General features: G+C 38.0%; 1 protein-coding gene across 1 annotated transcript in view; it reads left to right on the plus strand.

The window, feature by feature from the left end:
- The window catches only part of LOC131032645 (accelerated cell death 11), a 59860-nt gene that overhangs the window by 36435 nt on the left and 1005 nt on the right, over window positions 1–22420 (plus strand). Inside the window, exon 3 of the mRNA XM_057963668.2 lies at window positions 21675–21820. Within this exon, the coding sequence (XP_057819651.1) occupies window positions 21675–21820 (146 nt within the window). The remainder of the gene's footprint in view (window positions 1–21674; window positions 21821–22420) is intronic.

Raw genomic sequence — 22420 nt, forward strand, 5'->3', positions numbered from 1 at the left:
TGATCGAGGCATTCAAGAGGATAGTTTCAGAAGAGTTAATCAAAGTTAGAAGATCATCATCATCGCCGTTGAAGTTGGATAATGATATTCATTCATGATGATATACCAAGTCTACAAGTGCAAGTTTAAGTGGTGTCGTAATCATCATCCCAGCCACTCCACCAATCAAAGGAGTTCCAGATCAGCATGTCTTGATTCAAATTAGTTTGACTCGTCCATGATGGCACAAACTTCGAGGCACCTACCCCTATCATCTATTGGTTGGATATTCTAGATATGACATGTGCCAAAGTGTTGTAATTATTTCATTGGCTAGAATTGAGTTTGTTGTAACAAACCTTAATTAGGGTTTTCATTGTAAAATCTAGGCCATTGATCTCAAATTGATCTGAGCCAGTGAATTGTATTGAGAGCATTATAAAAGGCTCAAGCTCTTCATTTGTAAAGGTTAATAGTTAGTTAATAGTTAGTAGCATGAGAATTAGTGAATAAGAGAAGAATAGTTTAGTAGAAGTTAGAATAGGTTAGGAGAAGAAAAAATAGTTGTTAAAGACTTGTAAATGAGATACTCTTTTCATTGAAGTTGTGGTGAAATGTATTATTTCAACAAGTCTCATGGTTTCTACTTCTCTTTTGCTTTCATGTTGATTAGATTGAGTGGAGGAATTTGTTGAATGCATTTGTGTGAAATCCGTTTAGTCCATACCACTAGCCTGTTGTTGATCGTAAGTGTGCTTTGCGTGGTCAATAAGAATGATATGAGCTTAACTTCTAATTGTTATACATCCATTGCTTATGCATTAACTTGAATGGTGATCAATGTGTGATGATAATGATTTGAATATCTTTGAATTATCCCTTAGAAGATTGCACTGAGCTTGTGTCAAATTGTTCAAGTTGATGGTGAGACCTCGCCCAATAGGATTCTTGCATTCTAGGCTTTAAGATAGAGTTCCTCAACCCTTCATCTTTTGCCTTTTTTTCAACTCAAGCTAGTCTAGGACAAAAAACATCACAAGATTGCAACATTAGATGCTCGAGTTCCAACGATTTAAGCATTCAACACAAGTCCCCTCTTGATTCCATCATAATCACATCAAACCAACGAGCTTATCCACATGTCATGGCCCGACATACAAGAACCTTGGAGTTGTCTCAAGTGATCCTTAAAATAATCTTCTGCATTTGAGTAACTTTGTTCAAGAGAGGATAATATACTTTTGGGTATTTTATTCTGTGTTCGCATGTGCATGAAAAACACATCAACAGTTAGATTAGTGTTTAGTTAGTAATAGTAGAAAAGGGGGAGCCTTCCCTTAAATTAGGAGAGTTTTTAACTCACACATTGTGGTTGAAACCACAATTTTGCACATCTTCCCAGGTGTACAAAATTTTCAACCAACATTCACCATAATGGGCTTCCTTTAAACTTGGATAGCCATTGATAAAGCTAATTAGGTTATCAAGTGAATTATCTGTGTATAAAGGTTTAAAGATTGCATCAATCACATAAAGTCAAAAAACAATAAAGGATAACTTGCAAAAATTGCATATCTTTATTATATTTCAACTTGGAAAATTACATCCTTATTTATAGTAAAATTAACATAAATGACTTGTCATGGTCGAGAGGGGCATATCCCTCGGATTCATCTAAGCTAATGACTTTTAACTTTCATGTTATAAAGGTAGAATTTCTATGAATTTGGATGAATTGTCATTAATGACGTGTTATGATGCCAATTTGCTTTCTAACATGTTTTGAAACTCGCAATGAAATACATAGATTAAATTGTTCATTTTGTGATGAATTTGAAACACGAATGATTTATTATGGAATATGGCTTTATGTATGAAAGTGGTATAGTCACATGTTTGATTGGCCAAGTGATATGTAGGAATGAGTTCGTCGAGTTCATCCTAGTAAAAGAATAGGGATAGTATACCCCCTGATGTGATAGTGATTAGCTCAGATGAATCCGAGGAATATACCCCTCTCGAACACGACGAGTAGTCGTTTATGTTAATCTTACTATAAATGAGGATGTAATTGGCAAATATTAAGAGGAAAACTAGAGTGCTATCATCTATGAGAAGGGATTCTTCAGGATTCCGAACAACTCAAGTTGCCACTCCATTAATTCAAAAAGATAAGGTTGAGATGATGATATCAGACTATCAAATAACTCCTATTGACTCTGGACATTCCACAAGGGAGCAGTAAATCAAAGAAATAAGAGCAAATGTGAATGCCACAACTGCTAGATTAGAGAAGGATAAGAAATGTAAACAAGAGTTGAAAGAAGCTATATTACAACTCCAAAGCTTCATTTAGCAGTTGGTTAAAGCAGGCCAGGTCATAGAGGAATGACCTCCTAACCCTGTACTCTTATCACAAGAGGAGTTAATTGTACTAGATAAGATGAGGCACAAGGCAAATGTTGCTGAAATCTGGATAGTAAATCTAATATCACAAAGAGAAGATACGTTGAAAAGTGCTATCAACAGATATAAAGAATCTCTCCAGTGGGAAAATAAAACAAATAAGATGATGAGGAGTTGAGTTGACATGCTGGAGCAAAATTACATCGAATTGTCATGGATGAAAATAATAGAAAAAATAGATGATTGCTTGTTGCTAAGAGAAGGCGTAGTAGCTCAACAAACCATTGCTAAATAAGAGTTTGGATAGAGCAACTAAAGTTGGAAAAGCTTATGGTAGAAGAATGTCAACAAGGGATAGAAGTTATTGTTACCTAAATTTTGGTTCCAACTCAATCAGGTAGAGCTGGGACAACATTTGCACTAAAAGATTAAAGGTACACATCTGATTATGCTCAAGTTCTCATACAAGAGAGATGCTATCAAATGAATAAAAGATTTAATGCATGTGTCCTTTCAAGAAACAAGAGTTTATAACAGTGCATAAAAATAGTTTTCTTTATTCATGAATATCAAAAGTATAGTGTCTCACACAAGCTGTGGGAGTAACTCATCTAATACATTAGGAAAAGAAACTATACATTTACGGAAGAAAGCATATAAAAAGAGTAGGGATCCGTCATCGCTTGAATGACAAACCCTCCAGACCGAGTTGTGGCTTGCCTTCATACTCCTTCTGCCCTACTGCTTTAGAAGTGTCTTCAAGAAATGAAAACAATGGTGTTAGAGCTTAGGATGCCTAATCAGTTCATATGTAACATCAACAAATGCATAATTGCTCTCATAAGGCATTAGATCAGATCATGCAGTCATTGCATGATCAAAGAATATGCAGAAAATCATCTACAATATCCATGAAAATCAGAATTTCATTTTTATCTAACATGTTTGTTGATTGTGCAGGCACATGTATGATTTTCCTTACTAAAATACTTCACAAGTTCACACTGATACATCAAAGGTGCCACATGTGGGCTAAAATGGGCTCCCACAAGGGTTGAGCCCAGCATGTTGTAATCTAGTGTTTAACAGAGGCTTGGTATTTCTTGTTTCATGGTAGTCCAATCAAGAAGGGGTTCATCATTCCAAGCAGTGAATTAATCAATTCACTGATATAAATAACGAATCACTACTCAAAGGAACCACACTGAAACAATAAAGATCAAGCGGCCAAGTCACATCAAAGATCAAAGGTGGATAAGTTATGTGAATAAGTACTGTGATGGAAGTGCTTGTGCAAAAGACATGACAGTGAAGAGATAAGGCGTCTCATGGCATTTTCAGAGCAAGAACAAAGAACTTCATGTGCATGTAGGACGTCAAAGGCTTAATGAGCAGTCATAAAGCAAGCAGAGATATTAACCACACAACAATGCAGTCCTAAAAGAGTGTGGTCATGATCAAGGACATGTTGGTGTTTGTTTTATCATCTACCAAACATTGGAATAGGATACCTGAAGGTATTCTATCCTCTCCTGAAAAATCACTACTGATTCGAAGGTCTATATGTGCGAACAAGCGACTTTAGTGGAATAGCTTCTTGGGTAGTGTATGCTGAAAATCTCAAGGGGGACTTACGTTTAACAACTATTTTGAACTGTTGGAGTTAGATGGATTTAGCAATTTTAGGTTCTTTTTTTATTGATTTTCTGGGATTTAGACTTTCAAAAGAAAGGGAAAAAAGGATAGGGTTTGAGGAGGTTAATCTAATCCTACGAATTCTGGAGATGGTATCAATTGGGTGCTCTCGAGAAACCAAACCTTGCTTCGCCACACCAGGGACAACTACACAAGGCCGGTGCAATCTTCAATGGGTTGTGCTTATGATCGAGATGTTGGGATGCATAGGGGATGGGCTTAGACTAACTTTGCATGGTAGAGTGGAAATCATCCATTTACCAAAAGTATGAGTGGAGATACACCATCAATTGACACTTATCAAATCCTTCATTCAAATTAACAAGGAAAGCAAATCTAAATTAACTCTTAAGTGTTGAGGAAATTGAAACCATGCAAATCATTCAAACAACAGGGATTACAAAGCAACGCACATGCAATATATTATCTGGAAATGACCTTAAGCAACAATACATCAAAAACCTCACACTCTCCAAATGAGAGGAGGCAACCTTATATAGTTTTTCAAAATAAATGAATGGCCGAGATCAAACAGTGATCAAGGGCCAAGATTGAAAGTCTTAAACCCTAATTAGGGTTTCCCAAAATACTATCAGCTCAAATGAATGAAAGATTGACACGTGGCACAGTTGCTAATTTCACTGAGGTGAGTGGCCACTTTCTTCTTTCAGAGATTCAACGTATCTGGACACAATGAGCTTGACATCCTCCATGGCAACTCTTGGCAAACCGCCAATCTGGAAGTCGATGATGTCCACATCATCGGTAGATGTGGCAAGAATGCCTTCCTACTCAACTGCTTGGGTAAGGAAGTTCTCATCGATGGAGAGGAAGTTTGCAATCTTTGAAAGATCACCTTTGTCAATCATCCCTGAATCCTTGAAGAAGCTTGCTTGAATCTTGGCTCTCAGGTTCTCTGCTCGTAAATGTTTCTCCTTTAGGCTTTCCTTCTTCCAGATCTCTGACGCCACACACAATACTTTGCCCAGGATCTCTCTAACACTTTCCTCTGTCTCAAAGCACTTGGTCTCGGATTTCTTCAGAACCTCAATCCGAGTGACCAGAGTATAGTACCATGTGCTGAAGTCGTACTTGTCTCGTCTGTATGATGCCTACATCCACTAAGCTTCTCTTCGACATGCCTCAGATAACCTTCAAATGAGGGAGTATTTCATTCTGAATTTCATCCACCTCTTCCCAATTGGATGCTAGATCCTGGATATGATCGATCAATAAAGAAGTTGACTCATGTGCCGATACTAAGTTTTCTTCCAGTGTGTCAGCACACACCGAAGCGTGTGAAATCCACTCCTTTGCTTGAGTGTACGAGCCCTTCATATCATCATAGTCTCTCGTTGATCCTTGCTGAAGAGGCTGTGGCGGAGTAACCGGGACCTCACGGTTGAGTGGGCTGAGAACATACTTCCTCCACTGTTGGTTCTCTTCTTCAACCTTCTTCCTCTTTTCTCTTTCATAAGCTAGACTCGTCTTTAGAACGTTGCAGGAGTCGTAACCTCTTGGTCCTGGGTGGGCTTATCCAGCTCTATGGTGGTAACCTTGTAATCATCCGCAGTGACATTGTCTCTAGTCTTCCCTTCTTTGGGCACCGCTATCTGGACTGTCCTGAATCCTGCACTGTCTCTCTGAATTAGGGAAAAATTCCTGGCGGGTTTGGGTGGTTTAGTTATAGTAGGTTCATTCACCTTCTCTAGAAATGTTGCAGTGACCTCTTCGGAGCGGGCCTCCTTGGGAACCTTGGCCTTTATTCTTTCTCTCAGCCAATCCGGAATGGTTGATTGCTCTACAGTGTTCCGGTCAAACTTATCATCTACCTCTCCTGGGTTTGCTGGTATGCCATCCAAGAAGACTGTAGGTGCTTCAGTTTGCTCTCTGTTTGGACTTTGGACGACCTCTTCCACTATTTCCCTAACTGGTTGAGAAAGCACTCTTACTTCATCATCAATCATGTAGATGCTCATCTCTCGCTCCCCAATTGCATTCTGATTGGGCACAATGGAAACAACACTTAGGATGGAGTGGCCTTCGCTGGACTCTCTTCTCTCACCTACAACCCTTTTCCCTGTGACCTTTTTGGAGCTCCTTCTTCTTTCGAGACCCAACACTTTTTGGATTTCGAACATCACCGGCGGAGGTACAAGGATTGATGGACAGAGTATCATCTACTCCCATTAATTCGTAAGTCAAGGTCACACCTTTGGCCTTCAACTGCTTTGTCTTTTCAGACGCCCACCACCTTGAATACTCAACCACTGACCTCATGAGGTCTGCTAGATCTGATTTCTCTCCCTCTGTCCAATCTATTAAAATTAAGGGTTCGTTTTTCATCTTTTTAAAGCCCGACTGCTGAAGTTCTAGGCTTTCTTCTACTTGATCGGCAACTCTGAATACTTCTGTTGCTCTCACCATACTCAAAGGGATTCTTGACCAGAATCTCTTCCTGATCTCGAAGCTATCGGTTGCATTAGCCCAGTAGTCTTCTAGATCCAGTCTGTGCTCAAATGTTGTTCCTTCGACCTTCTTTAACATATTGAATGGATCGAAATTCCTTCTTGCCTTGTACTGATAGAAGGGATACCAGGCCAGCTCCTTCTCAGCGGTTGCAGCAGCTTGTGATGATGGACATGTTTTCAGCCCATTTCCAATTGTAAGTGAGGACATTCCTGCCTTCTTTTGCTTATCCCTTTGAATCACTATATACTCCTCCGATCGTCTCACAACCTCGAGCAACACCACTCGGTTGGTAGGGTAAGCTGGAAGTTTGTATGGAGGCCTGGAGAATCCTTGAATTTGGAGGTAAGTGAATTTTGGATATTGGATGTACCAACACCTGAACCGACCGATGAAGTCCATAGACTCTTGAGAGAGCCTTTGGTGCAGCCCACCTTGAAGTGTCCGAGTAATGTGCATTAGGAAGGTATCATTCACTCTTTCGAAATGGAATTTCTCTTCCATGTGGAGCTGGGGATAGCAATCATACACTGGAAACTGGTTCTCCTTGTTCCCAACCTCTCCTCTGCAAGTGAGACCTCTGTACCTGTAGGTCCCAGCCAAGGAATAAAATAGGTAAGAACTCATGAAGAAAGTCCTATTCGTCTCCAAGTTCCTCAGGTGGTTGTCTAGGTTGTCGCTAATCATCTTGGCCCAGTCTATCATTTTTACTCCATTGATTATTTCATTAATGAAATAATACATCCAGGGTTCGAATGGAGCTCCCTGAGGATTTCCCATTATTCTATTGAGCAGGACAATCATGTCCCCAATGTCCTCCTTGAAGTATGCTTGCACTAGGCTCTTTCTCTGGAGTTTGGAGGCGCCCTTCCTCGGCTTGTCTAGCCAAGAATGGTCAACTATGGCATCATATTCCTTTAGGTGGTCTTGGTACAAATTGTCAGCTTTGTCCTTTGTCATATACATTGTGTTGTGGTACTCTAGGATCCTGAAGGCCTCTCTGATGGCCTCATCGCTGACATTCACCAACACTCTTCCGTCAGGTGCAACAATGTCCTTACTGATGGGGTTGTAGTGTTTGGCACATTCGACTACTAGTTCATTGCACTACATGGTGGGGAGGAAGCCAACAACATGCACGATGCCACTCTTCATCATCTTTCGTGCAATGGTGGTAGGCACAAGGTTGTTCAGACCAAACATTCGCTTCTTGAATTCCCTCAGATTGATGTGTCCGAGGTTGGTGTCGCTGATGTTCTTCCATTTTGAAGTCATCCTCGACTTCGGAGGAGCATCTTTATCCACATGAAATTTCATAATGTCTAGGGCCTGCAGACAAACAATGAAATTTTAAGTTAGAAAATAATTTTCAAAGTTTCGAAAATAACGGGGTTGCGAAATGGCTAAGTGTTGGAAAATTTTCATTTTATTCCCATACATGGTCAACAAAAATGGCATTTTCACCTCAAAAAATCTGAGTCTTAAGGCTGGTTGTGGTTACCACCAAGTGTCAAAACTTTCAAAAATTTTCATACTTAGACAAAAAAAAAAAATGATTTTCTTTATCCAAAATTTTCGAAAAAAAATCATTTATTAAATTCTAGAAAATATTCAGAAAATTCATAATTTTAATTTCACCTCTGACTTGGATAGAAGTAAGGCTAGAATTTTCTCCAGAATACTCAGAAAATTCAGAAAAGTTTAGATAATTCTTCCTCGTACTAGTTGCCTTTCTCCAAAAATCTGTGAAACTTTTGTTAAAAAAGTTATCCAACTTCTAGCAATGTCAAAATTTTTCTCCAAATGATCTTCAAATTGAAATACTTTGCTAAGCTCTCCTTAGTAACTTCAAACTTCTTGGTGTAATAATGAAGTTGATAATGAATTATCTGTAGGCAAGGTTAAATCTTCAAGTAGAAACCCTTAAAATCTTCCAACTCATACTTCTAATTTTGACTTCATGTTTCCAATTTTTAAGAAAATATCTCAAAAAAAAAACTTTCCATTTTGGATTTAATTTTGAAGATATTCAATAGTCTTCCAATATTCTCTCTCAAAAAACTTTCTATCTTGGATTTAACTTTGAAGATATTCAATAAAAACTTTCCATTTTGGATTTAATTTTGAAGATATTCAATAGTCTTCCAATATTCTCTCTCAAAAAACTTTCTATCTTGAAATTAAGTTCGAAATCTCTGTGGATTTTCCAATATTGCTCAAGCTTGTTGACTTTGCTTGACTTTTCATGTGTAGGTGAACTTTTGATGATAACTCTCATCACCTTCATCTTCTTCAAGCTTTGGCGGACTTTGCTTATCTCTCCAAGGTATGGCGGAGTTTTAGGTGTTGGCCACCAAGGCTTCAAAGCATGGTGGAGTTTTGATAACCCCTCTCCTTGGTCTTCTTGACCTATGGCGGACTTTAGAGACTCCTCCTACCTTGGGCGGACTTCTATGGCATCTCCTTTGGGCGGACTTCCAAGACCTTACCCCATGGGTCTCCCAACCTAACCTATACATGGCGGAGTTTGAAGAGTCTTCTCTTGGCGGACTTTGAGCAAAGCTCAACCAAGGCGAAGTTAAGGCATAGGGCGGACTTTGAAACACATCCCCTAGGGCGGACTTTGAAACACATCCCCTATGGCGGACTTCTAGACATCTTCCAACTTGGGCGGACTTCTAGACAACATCCCCTAAGGCGGACTTTGGAGAGTCCTAAGGCATGGCGGACTTTGGTGGCACCTCCCCATGTAAAGATCTTGGGCGGAGTTTGAATGCATGTCTAGGATGGCGGACTTTGGGGTAGGCTCCCACATGGCGGACTTTGGACTTGGCTCCATGCAAGGCGGAGTTTGGTGGCATCTCCCATGGCGAACTTTAAGCAAGATCCCCTTGATCAGAGTTTAAGCAAGGCTCCCACACTTGACATGCTTGGGTAGGGCGGGCTTTAGACAAGGCTCCCACCACTTGACATGCTTGGGCAGAGTTTTGATGGTGTTCCCACATGGCCTCCCACATACACATGGCAGAGTTTTGACATAGCCCCTCTTCATGGCATCATTCATACAAGGCTCAAGGCGGATTTTAGAGGGTCTTCAACACATGGCCTCCCACATCATGACATCATTTGAACCTGCAAAAACCCTTGTTAGCCAGACTAAGAAGAATTCTTAGAAGAATTTCAAAATTTCATATCTTAATCAAATATAACTGGATTAACTTGAAATTTCAAATCCATGCCTAGGTAGATCATCTGAAGCAGTATGATCCCTAAAATCTAGGGATTTAGCTTTTTAGGTCAAAACTTGGAATTTTCGAGTTCCGGTCGAAGCTGGTCGGTGGTGCAAGTGTGAACCCTAGGTTCACATCCCGAAAAAGCAAAAAGCCTAAAATCTAGGTCAAAACTTGAAATTTTCGAGTTTCGATCGAAGCTGGTCAGTGGTGCAAGTGTAAACCCTAGGTTCGCATCTCGAAAAAGCAAAAAGCCTAAAATCTAGGGATTTAGCTTTTTTATGTCAAAACTTGGAATTTTCGAGTTCCGGTCGAAGCTGTCAGTGGTGCAAGTGTGAACCCTAGGTTCGCATCCCGAAAAAGCAAAAAGCCTAAAATCTAGGGATTTAGCTTTTTTAGGTCAAAACTTGGAATTTTCGAGTTTCGGTCGAAGCTGGTTAGTGGTGCAAGTGTAAACCCTAGGTTCGCATCTCGAAAAAGCAAAAAAGCAGGGATCCCTAAAAAATAGGGAAAACTTTCTAAAAATAGCCATACCAGGGATTGGGCTAAAAATGCCAAAAATGAAACTTCCTAAAAAGTAGGAAAAAGCGAAAAAGCAAACTTTCTAAAAATAGAAAGTTGTCCAAATTCGTCCAAATCAATTGCGATCTTCGTCCTTTGGCCTCTCTAAGCACTCTGGGGGTGTTCGCATTTCGGAATCACATAACTTGCAAAAACTAACTTTCAATCGTCAGGGCCTGAAATGCTTTGAACTGGACAAGGCTTGGTGAAACTGCAGCGAAAGGTCATAGGACACTAACAAAACCCTAGAAAGCAGGGAAAGAGAGGGTCCCCATTTGCAATGGGGCGATGTGTGGAAAAAGGTCACAACAGGACAGTCCCTTCATTAAGAATACAAAGACAGCAAAGAAGATATGGTAACATGAATACACATTTCAAAAGGCACTGTTGCAGCAACTCGGAGCAGCACTAAATTTTAGGTATGAAGAGTCTATGCATTCAAAGATGAAGATCACTGCCCTGTGCCACATAGCAGTGACCAATAGAAGTGTTCATAAAAGATAGTTATAGCATTGAAAAAGATTATCGTCAAATATAGCAGAGATTGACATGAATCAAGAACAATAATACTGTTATAAGAACAGTCAATGTTAAGAAAATGCAGTCTCAAGATAGCAGCCCCCCCAAAAATACAGAGAATATTCAGTTACAGTTCTTAAAGGCATATTCAGGTATCAAATAGCAGTGAGCTTCAGAACAAGGGTTTTAGCAGTCCTAGACCTAGCAGTTAAAATGTGCTATACACACCAGTTTTAGAGGCATCAATGAAATAATGATAGTATCTTTATCAATAAGGGCCAAGGGAACCAGTGTTATTCAGTAACAATAGGTGTAAAGTCATTGATAATAAAAATGGATACAATACACAGTCATCTCAAAAAGACAGTCATGGATAAGCTTTCATAGCATGGTCATTAGAAGTCAATCACATGCAAGCAGTCGAGATCATGAATAGGAACACTATGACACTATTGAAGCATCAGTTACAGTCATAATGCTGCAGACACAGTCAAAGACATTCGAGTTACAAACATGTTGATAATACATAGCCCAAGAACAGCAAGCAGCCATTAGGACCCAGTATGTGACAAAGTTCTTAGGTTTTTCTGTTAAAAGAGGAAGTTTAATCAAAGATCATGAGAATCATTGTCAAAAGGATTTAATGCAGCTGTTAGAGGTCTAAATGAAAAGCAGTTTGAGATTGCAGTCAACACATTCAGTGGATCAAACTCAGTCATTTGGAAGGACTGAAACATTGTAAAGATGAAGATGGATTCACTGATAATTGGGTCATCAAACACTTGGAAGAAGACAGTCATTAAATGATGAAAAATAGAGAAAAGACATTCTTATTTCAGACCAAAGACAGTGAGATGGTGATGCTCAAAGCCAAAGTAATCATTGACAGTCCAGACAACATTGACAGGGTTAAAGTTGCAGTACACAGTTATATTAAACACAGTTATAGTGCCATGGCAGCATATTCACCAAAGATTATGAAGAACTTACAAAAATACAGTCAAGAAGACTAAAAGTGCTGCATATAGATGACAAAAATCCCAATAAGCAGAAAGGGCCAGTAGAGAATGCAATCACAGGTCTTCATAGTATTCGATGGCTTTGACAGATAATAGTTACCAAGGAAGTGCATGGTGTGGTGAGTCTTTCACTGTTATATAACTCACAAATCGCAGCTACAGCATATAGAGCAGTAATCACAATAAAGAAATGAAAGCACGAGTATTACTTCAGCAGTCATTAGTCACAGAGAACAAGGCCAGCGATGAGCACAATCGTAGCAGTCAAAACCTCATAATCGTGAAAGAACAGCAACACACAGAGAGCAGCGATATTACCCACGTTTTTCATCAAGTAAATGTTCAAAGCCAAGTTGTTTTGTAAGGAGGGAAGGCTCACTTGAAGCGGCCAGTAACGAAATAGAAAGTCTGCAAATCCTTTTCAGAAAAGCTTCCATTCGAACCCAACAGAAATCCAACCATCGTGGTGCTCAATACAAACAAAATCAACATAAATGTGCCCTTTGATTCTGCTCAAAAAACCCTGCGAACTTCCAACCATGGCGGCGCCTCAAGAGCAAGAGCAAAATGAAAGTGTCGAATGCCAAGCAAAGGCGAAAATGAAATGATTTAGGGTTTCATTTACCCTATTTGATCGATTAAACTTAGGCTTTTTTTTTGGCCTTGCTTTTAATTTTCTCTCCCCTCAACTAATACCCCTGTGAAAGCTTTGGGGTGATAAAATCTAATTGTTTGCATCTCTGTTTTTAATGTAAATAATACTTATTAAGTGGTTTTTTAATTTATCACTTAATAAATATTAATAAGTAATTAATACTTAATAAGTGATAAATTCTAAATCACCTAATAAGTATTATTTATTAAGAAAATTAGAAACATGGGTTTAATAGAAATTAAATAAGATAAATATCTATTAAAGTGATAATTTATAAATCACTTTATTAAATATTTTTCTTGTTTACATTAATATGGACTTAATATAAATGAAATAGGAAAGACGTTTATTGAAGTGATAAATATTAAATCACTTTATTAGATATTTTTCTTATTTGCATTTATTAAGAAGTCGGAGAAATTTTTTATTTTTATGGGGGAATGCAGGCCTTTTCAGAGATATTTAGAGGCCATTTAATGCATTTTTAAGAGCTTTTATGATAAAGGATGAGGAGGCTTGACTTTTTTCACAAGCACATTTCTTTTTAGACTTGTTTAGGGGCCTAAAAAATAGGCTTTTTGAGTCTGCTTGACCAAGAGGAAGTGGAGTCCTATTTTCATTCAATGCTTTGGGAAATCATATATATCGCCAAGTCTTACATTTCTGCTTCTTGCAACTTGTAATTTGGAGAGTTCTTTTGCAAAAGTGGAGAGTTTTTTAACTCATTTTCAGAGTAACACAACATCGTAACACCTTTTTTTAGTACTAATAAGCAGTTTATACCTTCCCATTCTTTTGATATTGTGTATCCTTAGTGTTAGTGCAGATTTTGGTGATGTTCTTGTCCTTGGAACTGTATTCCATGTTGGTACCTTTATGCAAGAATTTCTACTTATTTGCAGGTTATAAGTTGTACCAGTTATAAGAATAGTCTCAAGTTGTGAGAAAGGATTTTGCTCCTACTAGGATTCTTATATTTAGCCTTCTTGTAAATTGTTGATGTAGAGATTTTAATTTATTGGGTTGTGTAAGAGAGTCTTAATATTACTGGTTTTATTGTGTGTTAGTTATTTGTGTAGTGTCAGATAATCTTTTGGTTCATCACCTTAGATAGGAGGTTTCATTTTCATGCAATCCTTCTTACCCTTTTCTTTGCAAAGGCATTGGTATAAGCAGTTATAGGTGAAGTATCAATAGGAAGCCGACCTTCTTCGGAGGTTCTTTCCATCATAGGTGACCCACAAGCGTGGAAAGATCCCATGTTTCTCCAAAATGCTAATTTTTGCAACTTAGCAAGGGTGCATTTTCGAGAGATAACAGTTATCAAGGCTAAAGCTCAGGTTTCAAGGTACCAAGATTTGGCCATCATTGATGGGCTTACTAGCCAGCATAAGGATCTTAGTGTATTAGAGGATGATAAGTCGATTTTTAACAAGTTGCAGCTAGATTTTAAGCCTTGGAGGATCCCATAACTGCACAAGAATTTTCATTTTTGAGCCTAAATATTGATCATTCTGGTTTTATTGTGTCCTCTGTCAAAGTTCAAGGTCTAGGGTTTAGGGTTTGTGAATATCCGATTATGTCTTGTGAAGAAAAAAACCCTAACCTTGTTATATTTTGTCATTACCTTTTCCCACTTAGGCCGAAGGTTGGTTACCATTGGTGGGGCCATTTTATTTCCTAAGCGCTAAGTTATGTTAGACCGGTCCATCTAATAATTTTCCTAAGTCTAAGGTTTCTAAGTATTTCGATTGGTGGATAAAGGTAGGTTAGATCTAATGGCCAGCGCTTCCCCGTGATCGAAAGTGCATGGAAGATAAAGACTGCGGCATCATGAGATGATGCCACGTCCCTTCGGCAGAGAGGGGCAAGTTGGTGGTGTAACTTTTCAAAACCTCATCTTACTGGTTCTTAGGAGGTAAAGACCGATTTACTCATGGCCCTATCAATTAGCACATGTTTCAAATGGACGGTGATGTTATGTTCTGGGCGAAAAGGTGCCCGACTTTTAAATTTAAAAAGGTTAGCGGGCACTGTGGTTGCACGGTAAAATGTGAACATATCTGATGGCCCTTGTATCCTCGGGATAGAAGTTGTGGGAAGGTTATGGATCGCAGCATCATGAGATGATGCCACATGTCTCGGGCTGACCAGGAAGACTAACGGTGGGGCCGTTGACAACGTTGGGTTAAGAGATGATATGGCACTGATTTGTCACGAGTTTAATGGGTCCACATGCATCGATGGAAGGTCAATTGCCACATTGACCATTAATGATCATTTGATTTGCTAGGATGGGCAGGATCTGGGACTGAGTTGCAAACTGATTTTAAGAGGGGTCACTAAAGGTATTGATTGTCGCCCGCGTGGGAAAGATAGGATGAGCAGAATACAGGCTTGTCGACTTAGGATAGACAAAAACAAGTTTGAAGTTTTTAAATGCCGACTCATCCCTGAGGGAGCTTGTGGAAGGTCTTTTTTGGGTAAAGGACTAATTAGACAAGTAAGGACGATGTCCCAGAGGTGTGAAAGGATTGGAATAACTTCTGAGTTGGATATGGAGTATCGCAAGTTCCTTGATGAAGTCAGAGATTTCTTGTCGACAAAGATTCTAAAGCAGAAAACTGTACACTCAAGGAGGAATAAGATCAGAACAAAATCATTCGTGCAAGGTGAACATATGCATGAGGCAGTGGATTGATGGCCTAGAGATGACAGTGACCTGGGTTGTAGGCATGATTGCTAGAATCCATAGCTAGTAGGATGAGCAGAAAATATCGGGATGATGATTCTTCACATGAATAAGCACCACCATTTTGAGTTGAATTTCGATTATAAATTTAGTAGGATGGTGATAAATGGGTAGAAAAGGATACAAACTTCTTCATTTTCTGAGAGCGGTTTTTCATCAGTAAAGAAGATGGTGTTTGAATAGGATTATGCATGGAGTCGTTGCATATTTTTTGACATTGGATGGATGTTTTTTCTCAGGTATGAGGATGCTCATTGTAAGAGGGGTTGTGAAAGTTTAGAGGATTGTCAGTGTTGAAATGTGGCGACTGATCAGCAAAGTACTGTACACTCAGCACGTATCCTCGCCGTTTTTTTGTTGATGAAAACCGACATTGTAATAAAACCCTAAAAAGGCCGACTTTGTTTGTTGCCCTAAAAACGCATGTTATAAGCGGCTGGGATGCTTAAGGCATTGTAAGGTTGATGTATTGTTTTTTGCTGGATAATAAGAAAGATTGGACGGCTGTGTATGGTGGACGTAACCCATTCTGGGTGAACCACGTTAAATCACTGTGTTATCTGTGTCTTGTTTTATTTCTTTATATTTTGTATTTAAATCTGCATATAATTGTTAGTTCATATTTGCTTCGGATCTGCTTGAAACCCTAACAGTTAGAGGGGGCGTGAAAGCCTTTTCTTATCAGAAAAAGCCACCCATGACATATTCTCTACTCTTACTCTGCCAATTGTTGGTAGAGTGTTTGAGGAAGGAGTTTGCAGGGAACTGAAAGAAGGATTTGGTCGAGTAAGGAGTGGAAGCCAGTCGTCTCTGCAACGACATGGAAGCTGGAATGCCTTCACAACATATTATGTTTACCCTCAAGCTCCTCTTTCCACTTCCTTTGATCCGGGGCATAAAGGTTGGAGATCTTCCTCTAGTTTGGGGGGGATTTTACTTCTTGCCAGGATTTGGTTTCCTTTCCAAGAAGGGAAACGCTGTGTAGAATAGCCTGAGCATCTCAAGGTCCATCCAAAGGTGTCAGGGTGATATCGACATGGCTCAAGTTTTTTTGTTTCTATCGATAATCAGTTGAAGATTTTGGTTCCGCCTATCATGGGTACCAGCATATGGATAAGGAATATTTTGTAACAGAATTGTGTGCAACCTCTTTGGCTTAATTTTTTGGTGACATGTGTCCTTAGGCCTGGAGCTTGTTACTCCCATGTTCTCTATAAAAGGGAAATCAAGGCCATAAGAAAGGTTTCCAAAATCTCTGAAGAGGGTCTCTTTAGGTAGGTCCGGTCTGCAGGATTAGGTTCCAGTAGTTTTGGGAAGTCATGGGAAAATAGGAGGAACTGTAATGTCATTTTGCAGAGCAAAAAGTACGAAATAGATACTAGTTTCATATTTCAAGTGGGTTGTTCTGTAAATGAAATGTTGTCTGTTGTCTGATATAAGATAGCTTATGAGATTAATACAGATACATTTTCAAATCTTTACTCTCCTATGTGTGACTTTATTTTCTTTTGAGTTAATGGAATCAAGGGTTTCATTTACTCATTGCATTGTTATGATGTATGTAATTTTCTATTCTATGCTTTAATCCAACAAGGGGTTAATTAAAATGCTGGAATAAAGTTGCAGAGAGATAATGCTTGTACTAGGATTTGATAAGTAGTGCTGGTAAGAAATTGCAGATAGAACGATATTGTAAGGCATTACCGTTTAAGATTAAATCAGCTGTTAGATAAGTTTCTGTCAAATTTCAGTAATATTTCAGAGATTGTAGCCCAACGGGTAAGGCACTGGTATTTGCTAGCAGATGTTGTTAGGTTTTCAGTTTCTTGTCTATTTTATTTGTGACTTGTCATAAATCTTTTAAGTATTAGAACATCATTGCTAAGCTTTTTTATGTATTTCTGAGTTGTCGTGCCCATCTCATGCTCCAGTTAGGTCGAGGATCATTGAAGGACTTGCCATCCTTGAGCATTCTCCCTTTCTGTCGAGCCCTTTTATGAGATAATCTACTTCGTTTCAGTGAATTCTTGAGTGTGGTGTAGAGATCAGGAAGTTCCCTGAAGGGATTACCCTCTCGGGTCTTGTAGAGCCCAAAGTGTAGAAGGATTTGCAGAAAATCCTTGTCGCAGTTGGTCCAAGCCAAAAGGATATTGACAGTTGGAAGTGGCTTTCCATAGGTATTCAGAGGAATCAGCTTGGTCTTTGCCTTGTAGCAGTGTAAACCCGTTTTCGGGAACCAACAGGAGGATCCCATAAATGAATTGAATGAGGAAATATTTGATAAGGTCATGCATAAGAAGAGATTATAAAATAATATCACAGAGAAATGAAAGAATAGAATGATGAATTGGTTAAGTTAATGAATTCCTATAGGATTGGCAAATTCCACTGGAAAGTCTCGTGAGATTTCAGCCGAGGCGAAATCAACAAAGCACTCATAGCCTTCAATAAGTATAAGAAAATGTAGAGTGCTTTAGGACAATGGTCATAGTTGAAGATGATAGTGATGCAGAATCTATAGATGTCATTCCATTTTTGCCTTAATGCAGACTTTTTAGTGCCAACTGGCCTTGCAGGGACTCTGTTCCCAACTTCTTCTTTGGCCATGTCACTAGATTTTGATGAGATTCCAATACTGATGGAATATTCTACCAACTGGCAAGTTTTGCAAAGATGTGAATCTAAATGGAATATTTTGCTAATTGCCAGTTTTGTAAAGGTTCGAATCTTCTACAAAATATGCAATCTGCCAACTGTTAAGTGTGAAGATGCTAATCCTTGTGGAATACTCTGAATGCCAACTGTAGAGATGCCGATGGTGAAGTAATATACTTCCAGTACCATTTTGAAATGGAACCATGCAAGAATGGATTTTGAGCTGTTAGATTTGTAACAAACTATTGACAGTGTCTATAATAGGGCCATAGTTTCTTGTTTTGAAGGATTGGGAATTGCTGACAACTTCTGGACATAAGTTATAGAATTGTCAACTATTTGTGTACTTCATGGTGTACTCTTGTATTTAGTGAGAATACTTGTTTATTGTTGTAAAGTTTTGTAAATTTGAGGCCAACTGCAGGTCATTTATACATTGTAAATCACATATGACTATATATTTCCCATATTATGATTAATTTCTGTCTGGTAAATTTCCTTTGAAGCTTTGCATCTTGTATGTGTAGTTGTGAAAATTCCAGTGAAACACAGTCTGATTGAGGTCTCAATTTGTTAATCTTGAAGGTTATTTGTGTGTAATCACTAAAGACTTAGTTTTTAACCTTTTTCTCTCTCTCTTCTCAATCTTTTTTTTGATTTTTAAAAAAAAATTCTTTAGATAGTTTCAGAAGAATTGAACAAATTTATGTTCAGTATTTATAAATCTTTAAGCAACTTCTGTTCGTAAGCTTGTAAACTGAGAATCCTTGAAAAGCATTAGATAGTTTCAGAAGAATTAATCAAAGTTATCCATAATGTAAAACTATCAAAATAATTCTTGATTTTAGTAAGTACAAAATCTTGTGAATCTAGTGAAGTGTCTGGTAAATCCTTGTCATTTATAGCTCCAGTAAGTAAAACCACATGTATGGAAGTTCTTTTGTGAAATCAGTATACAACGAACCCTGAGTGAACCTAGTACCTCAAGACTTGACAATTGAAGCCTTGGGATTATAATTGTGTTCCAAAGTTTAAATCTTTCAAGAGAGATAGGATTTTGTTTGTAGAATTTTGTGTGTATAAAAACCACATCAACAAGTGTGCTGCCAATTGAAGCGAGGGTCATGTGTGTTGATGACAACATCATTAATGGTATGCCCATTTTTGTTTCTAATGAGCACTGAGTGGCTTTTGGTAGGTGAAGTTACTCAAATTATTTCACAAGATTATTTTGGCGTTTTTTTTGGTTCAAAAACTTGATCTAAAGTCTGGTGAGAAGCATTGCACTTTATGTTGCAATTTTAGGTCTAGCATGATGTGGAAGAGTTTGGAAAGGCCTTTCTCATTCATGTTATGTTTAAGCTTGTTAGCTAGGGTTTTCCATTGCTTGATGAATTTAGGGGTGGACTTATTGTCAAGTGTTGTCTTATCATCAGAAAACTTCGAAAGTTGATGCTAGATTGGAATTCTTGAAGGAATCAATAGGGCTTTCAAATTGGGAGGATTGAATGTGGCTTTAATTGATTGTACCATTCCAAGGCATGTCTAGTTAAGTACTTAGCAAATGGCTTACTTATGGCCTATTTGTTGCTTTTAAATTTTACTTCAATATTAGTATAGGTTGCTATGAGTTTTGATTTGTGCAATGGGATCTTGAGAAATGATGAAACTAATTGTTGGTGATTAGGTGGGGAAAAAGCTGTTGATTAGGAGGTCCACAAAAGATTTGTTATGGCAATTTGGTCATTGTGAGATTTGTATTTGCATTTGGGCAGTTGAATGTTGGCTACAATTTTCTTTTGGGCCATTTGGTCTGTGAGTAATGTAATATGATGTTACCTATTTGTGAGTTTTGAGTAGGGTTCTGCATAAATACAGAGGGAGAGCAGGGCATTGCCGGTCAGAGTTTCTGTAGATGTATTTGCATGCATGCCGATGGTTGAGCTACAACTAATTGAAGTAATTGCATTATATTTTAGGGAAGTATTAATAGAAGCAATGACATAGTTTCAAAACTAGTTTTTGTTAGAGGAGGTGTTTGCATTATGCTCATATGGGAGTTAAGCCTGTTGGGATTTCTTCACATATATTTGGGTTAATTTTTAGGATTTGTGTGCCTTTAAGATTGAATTTAACTTTGGCAAAGGAAATCAAACGCCTGATCACTATCATTTTCTATGTTCATGATTTTGGTAATCATAGCAAGTTGTTGTTTGTCCTGCTTGTTTTGATTACCTTAGCTAGGAAATCTAGAATCATGCCTATTGATGTTGGTAACAGCTGGTCAATTTTTCTTATTGAAAGTAGTTTTGGCCATGTTGTATTTGATAGATGTGTTAGGTTGAGCTTGGGTAAAAGCAGACCAACAGGTGTTGTCTTTGGCTGAGCTGTGTTTATGTATTCTATTATTGCCATTGGTGAAGAACAATGCTTGGGGAGTCTGAGAGGAGATTGATTTGGAAATAAATGAAAATTTGACTGAAGGCAATGGGAATGCAAAAATAACCCAGCCAAAGGGACAGTAAGATATTCATCAAAATATATATGCTTGGAAAGGGTTCTTTACTAAGTCAATCTCTTGGTTGGTAAGAGGTAGAAGGGATTTCTAGAGCCAACAGTTTAAGTGAATATCTCAGTAACCAAGAATCATAGGCAAGGCTTTATAAAGTAATTACATGGAAAGTTACAACAGTAGTATATTGAGATATGTGCAATGTTTAATCAGAGCTGCATAAATGAAAAGAGGAAGGGTATTATTAGCCTGCCTTTAGCTTGATCAATCTTGTGAAGAAAGGTGTTGAAAGTGGAGCAACAGTGATAGGGAAATCCTACTAGATTGATAGTGGATTCCTAAGACTTGGTATACTTTGGCTAGATCTGAATCCTTTATTCTTGAATTTGCAAGCCTTGTAGCTCAATTTATCTGCCTTTGGTGAATCTTTTTTAGCATATAATCCTTTAAGTGTTCATGGAGATATTTGCTAATTTGCGAATGCAGAGCAGAAAATGTGAAGAGTCTCGTTTTGGAAATGGACCAACATTAAGGGTATGTATGTGTGTTCTGAATTTTAAGTCTTGATTTTTTAAGAGCTGGTCCCACTAACCATGAATGTTGTAGTCGGCTAGTGCTCATATGGAAAACAACAATGTTGAACTACACTGCCCATAAATGGTGGCATCAGCATAGAATAATCAATGAAGAAAATGGGCTAGCAAGAAGGCAGTTATTAGGCAAAACTTCACTGGTTAGAAGGCATCATGAGGGCAAATAGGATGAATGCTAGACAAGAGGGGACCCACAACACATTTCTCAACAAAAGTATTCGAGCCAACTTACAGAGTCCTCAATTATAGATGTTAAATTTGTCAACAGTCTTATAGGCTTATACAAACAGAATTTTTGGAAATTGATTTTGAAGTGTATATTATTTCTGAGATGAAGTTACATGTTAGAAACCTCGAAATGCAGAAATTATTGCAGAGATATAATTGACAATTGTTTATTACTTGAAGAGATGATTGCAGAATTTAGGAATTGCTTACATGTTAGTAAAATTTTAGACAGATCTTTTAACTGGGTATCTTGACTTTTAAGTGAATTCTAGCTAAAATTTAAAGTTCTACTCAGTCTCTTTTTTTATCATTATTATTCTTATTCAATATCTTATAGCATCCTCTTTTAACATATGACTTATGATATCACCCCTTTTGAAAGACCTTGTTTATTTTGACAGTGGTAACTCTCTGAGAGATCCAGCTTCAATAGCATATGCACAAGTTTTGTCTCAACACCACGGGTGGGCTATCAGGAAGGCTGTTGGTGCTGGACTGTATGTCCTTCCAACAAAAGCACAGCTTTTAATAAAACTCAATGAAGATGGTGCGTATTTTTCTCCAAACATGAGATTGTTTTTACTATTTCATTGTTTTTTTGGCCAAGATTTCCACAAGTTTGTTTATGTTGCGTTTTCTTTTTCTATTGAAGCTGTAAAGATTATAAGATGCTAGCAAGGCATCATTAATAATGATTAAGATAGAGGTACGGTGCACAAAAAGTGTGTATTAGGATTTTGTTAGTGTCTGCTATAAGTTAAACTAATAGGATATTCTTCTGAGATTAGTTTTAGTTTTTATATCTTCACCTTTTCCTCCTACTTAAATCAGCCAATTTGTCATTTTTCAAGAAATTTGTATCATCATATTACTGAACCTTCACCCCATTTTCAGGAATTGCTAATAGTCTTGCATTGAATCTTGAATAGTTTGGTCTGTTGACAAACATATATGAGTCTTGGTATGCTTGCTTCTGCATAGAAGCTTTCCAAATTCCGTATTTTCAAACATTAAATAAATAATTCTGTTTTCTGGAAAACACCTCTGTTCTCATAAATATGAACAACAATGGTGATATCTTGATGTACTGTCATTTGAAAATGCATTTTAGGCTGGAAGATTATAAGTAGTCAAGAACTGTATGTTT

Source organism: Cryptomeria japonica, chromosome 11 (assembly GCF_030272615.1).
Source record: "Cryptomeria japonica chromosome 11, Sugi_1.0, whole genome shotgun sequence".
Classification (NCBI taxonomy): Eukaryota; Viridiplantae; Streptophyta; class Pinopsida; order Cupressales; family Cupressaceae; genus Cryptomeria; species Cryptomeria japonica.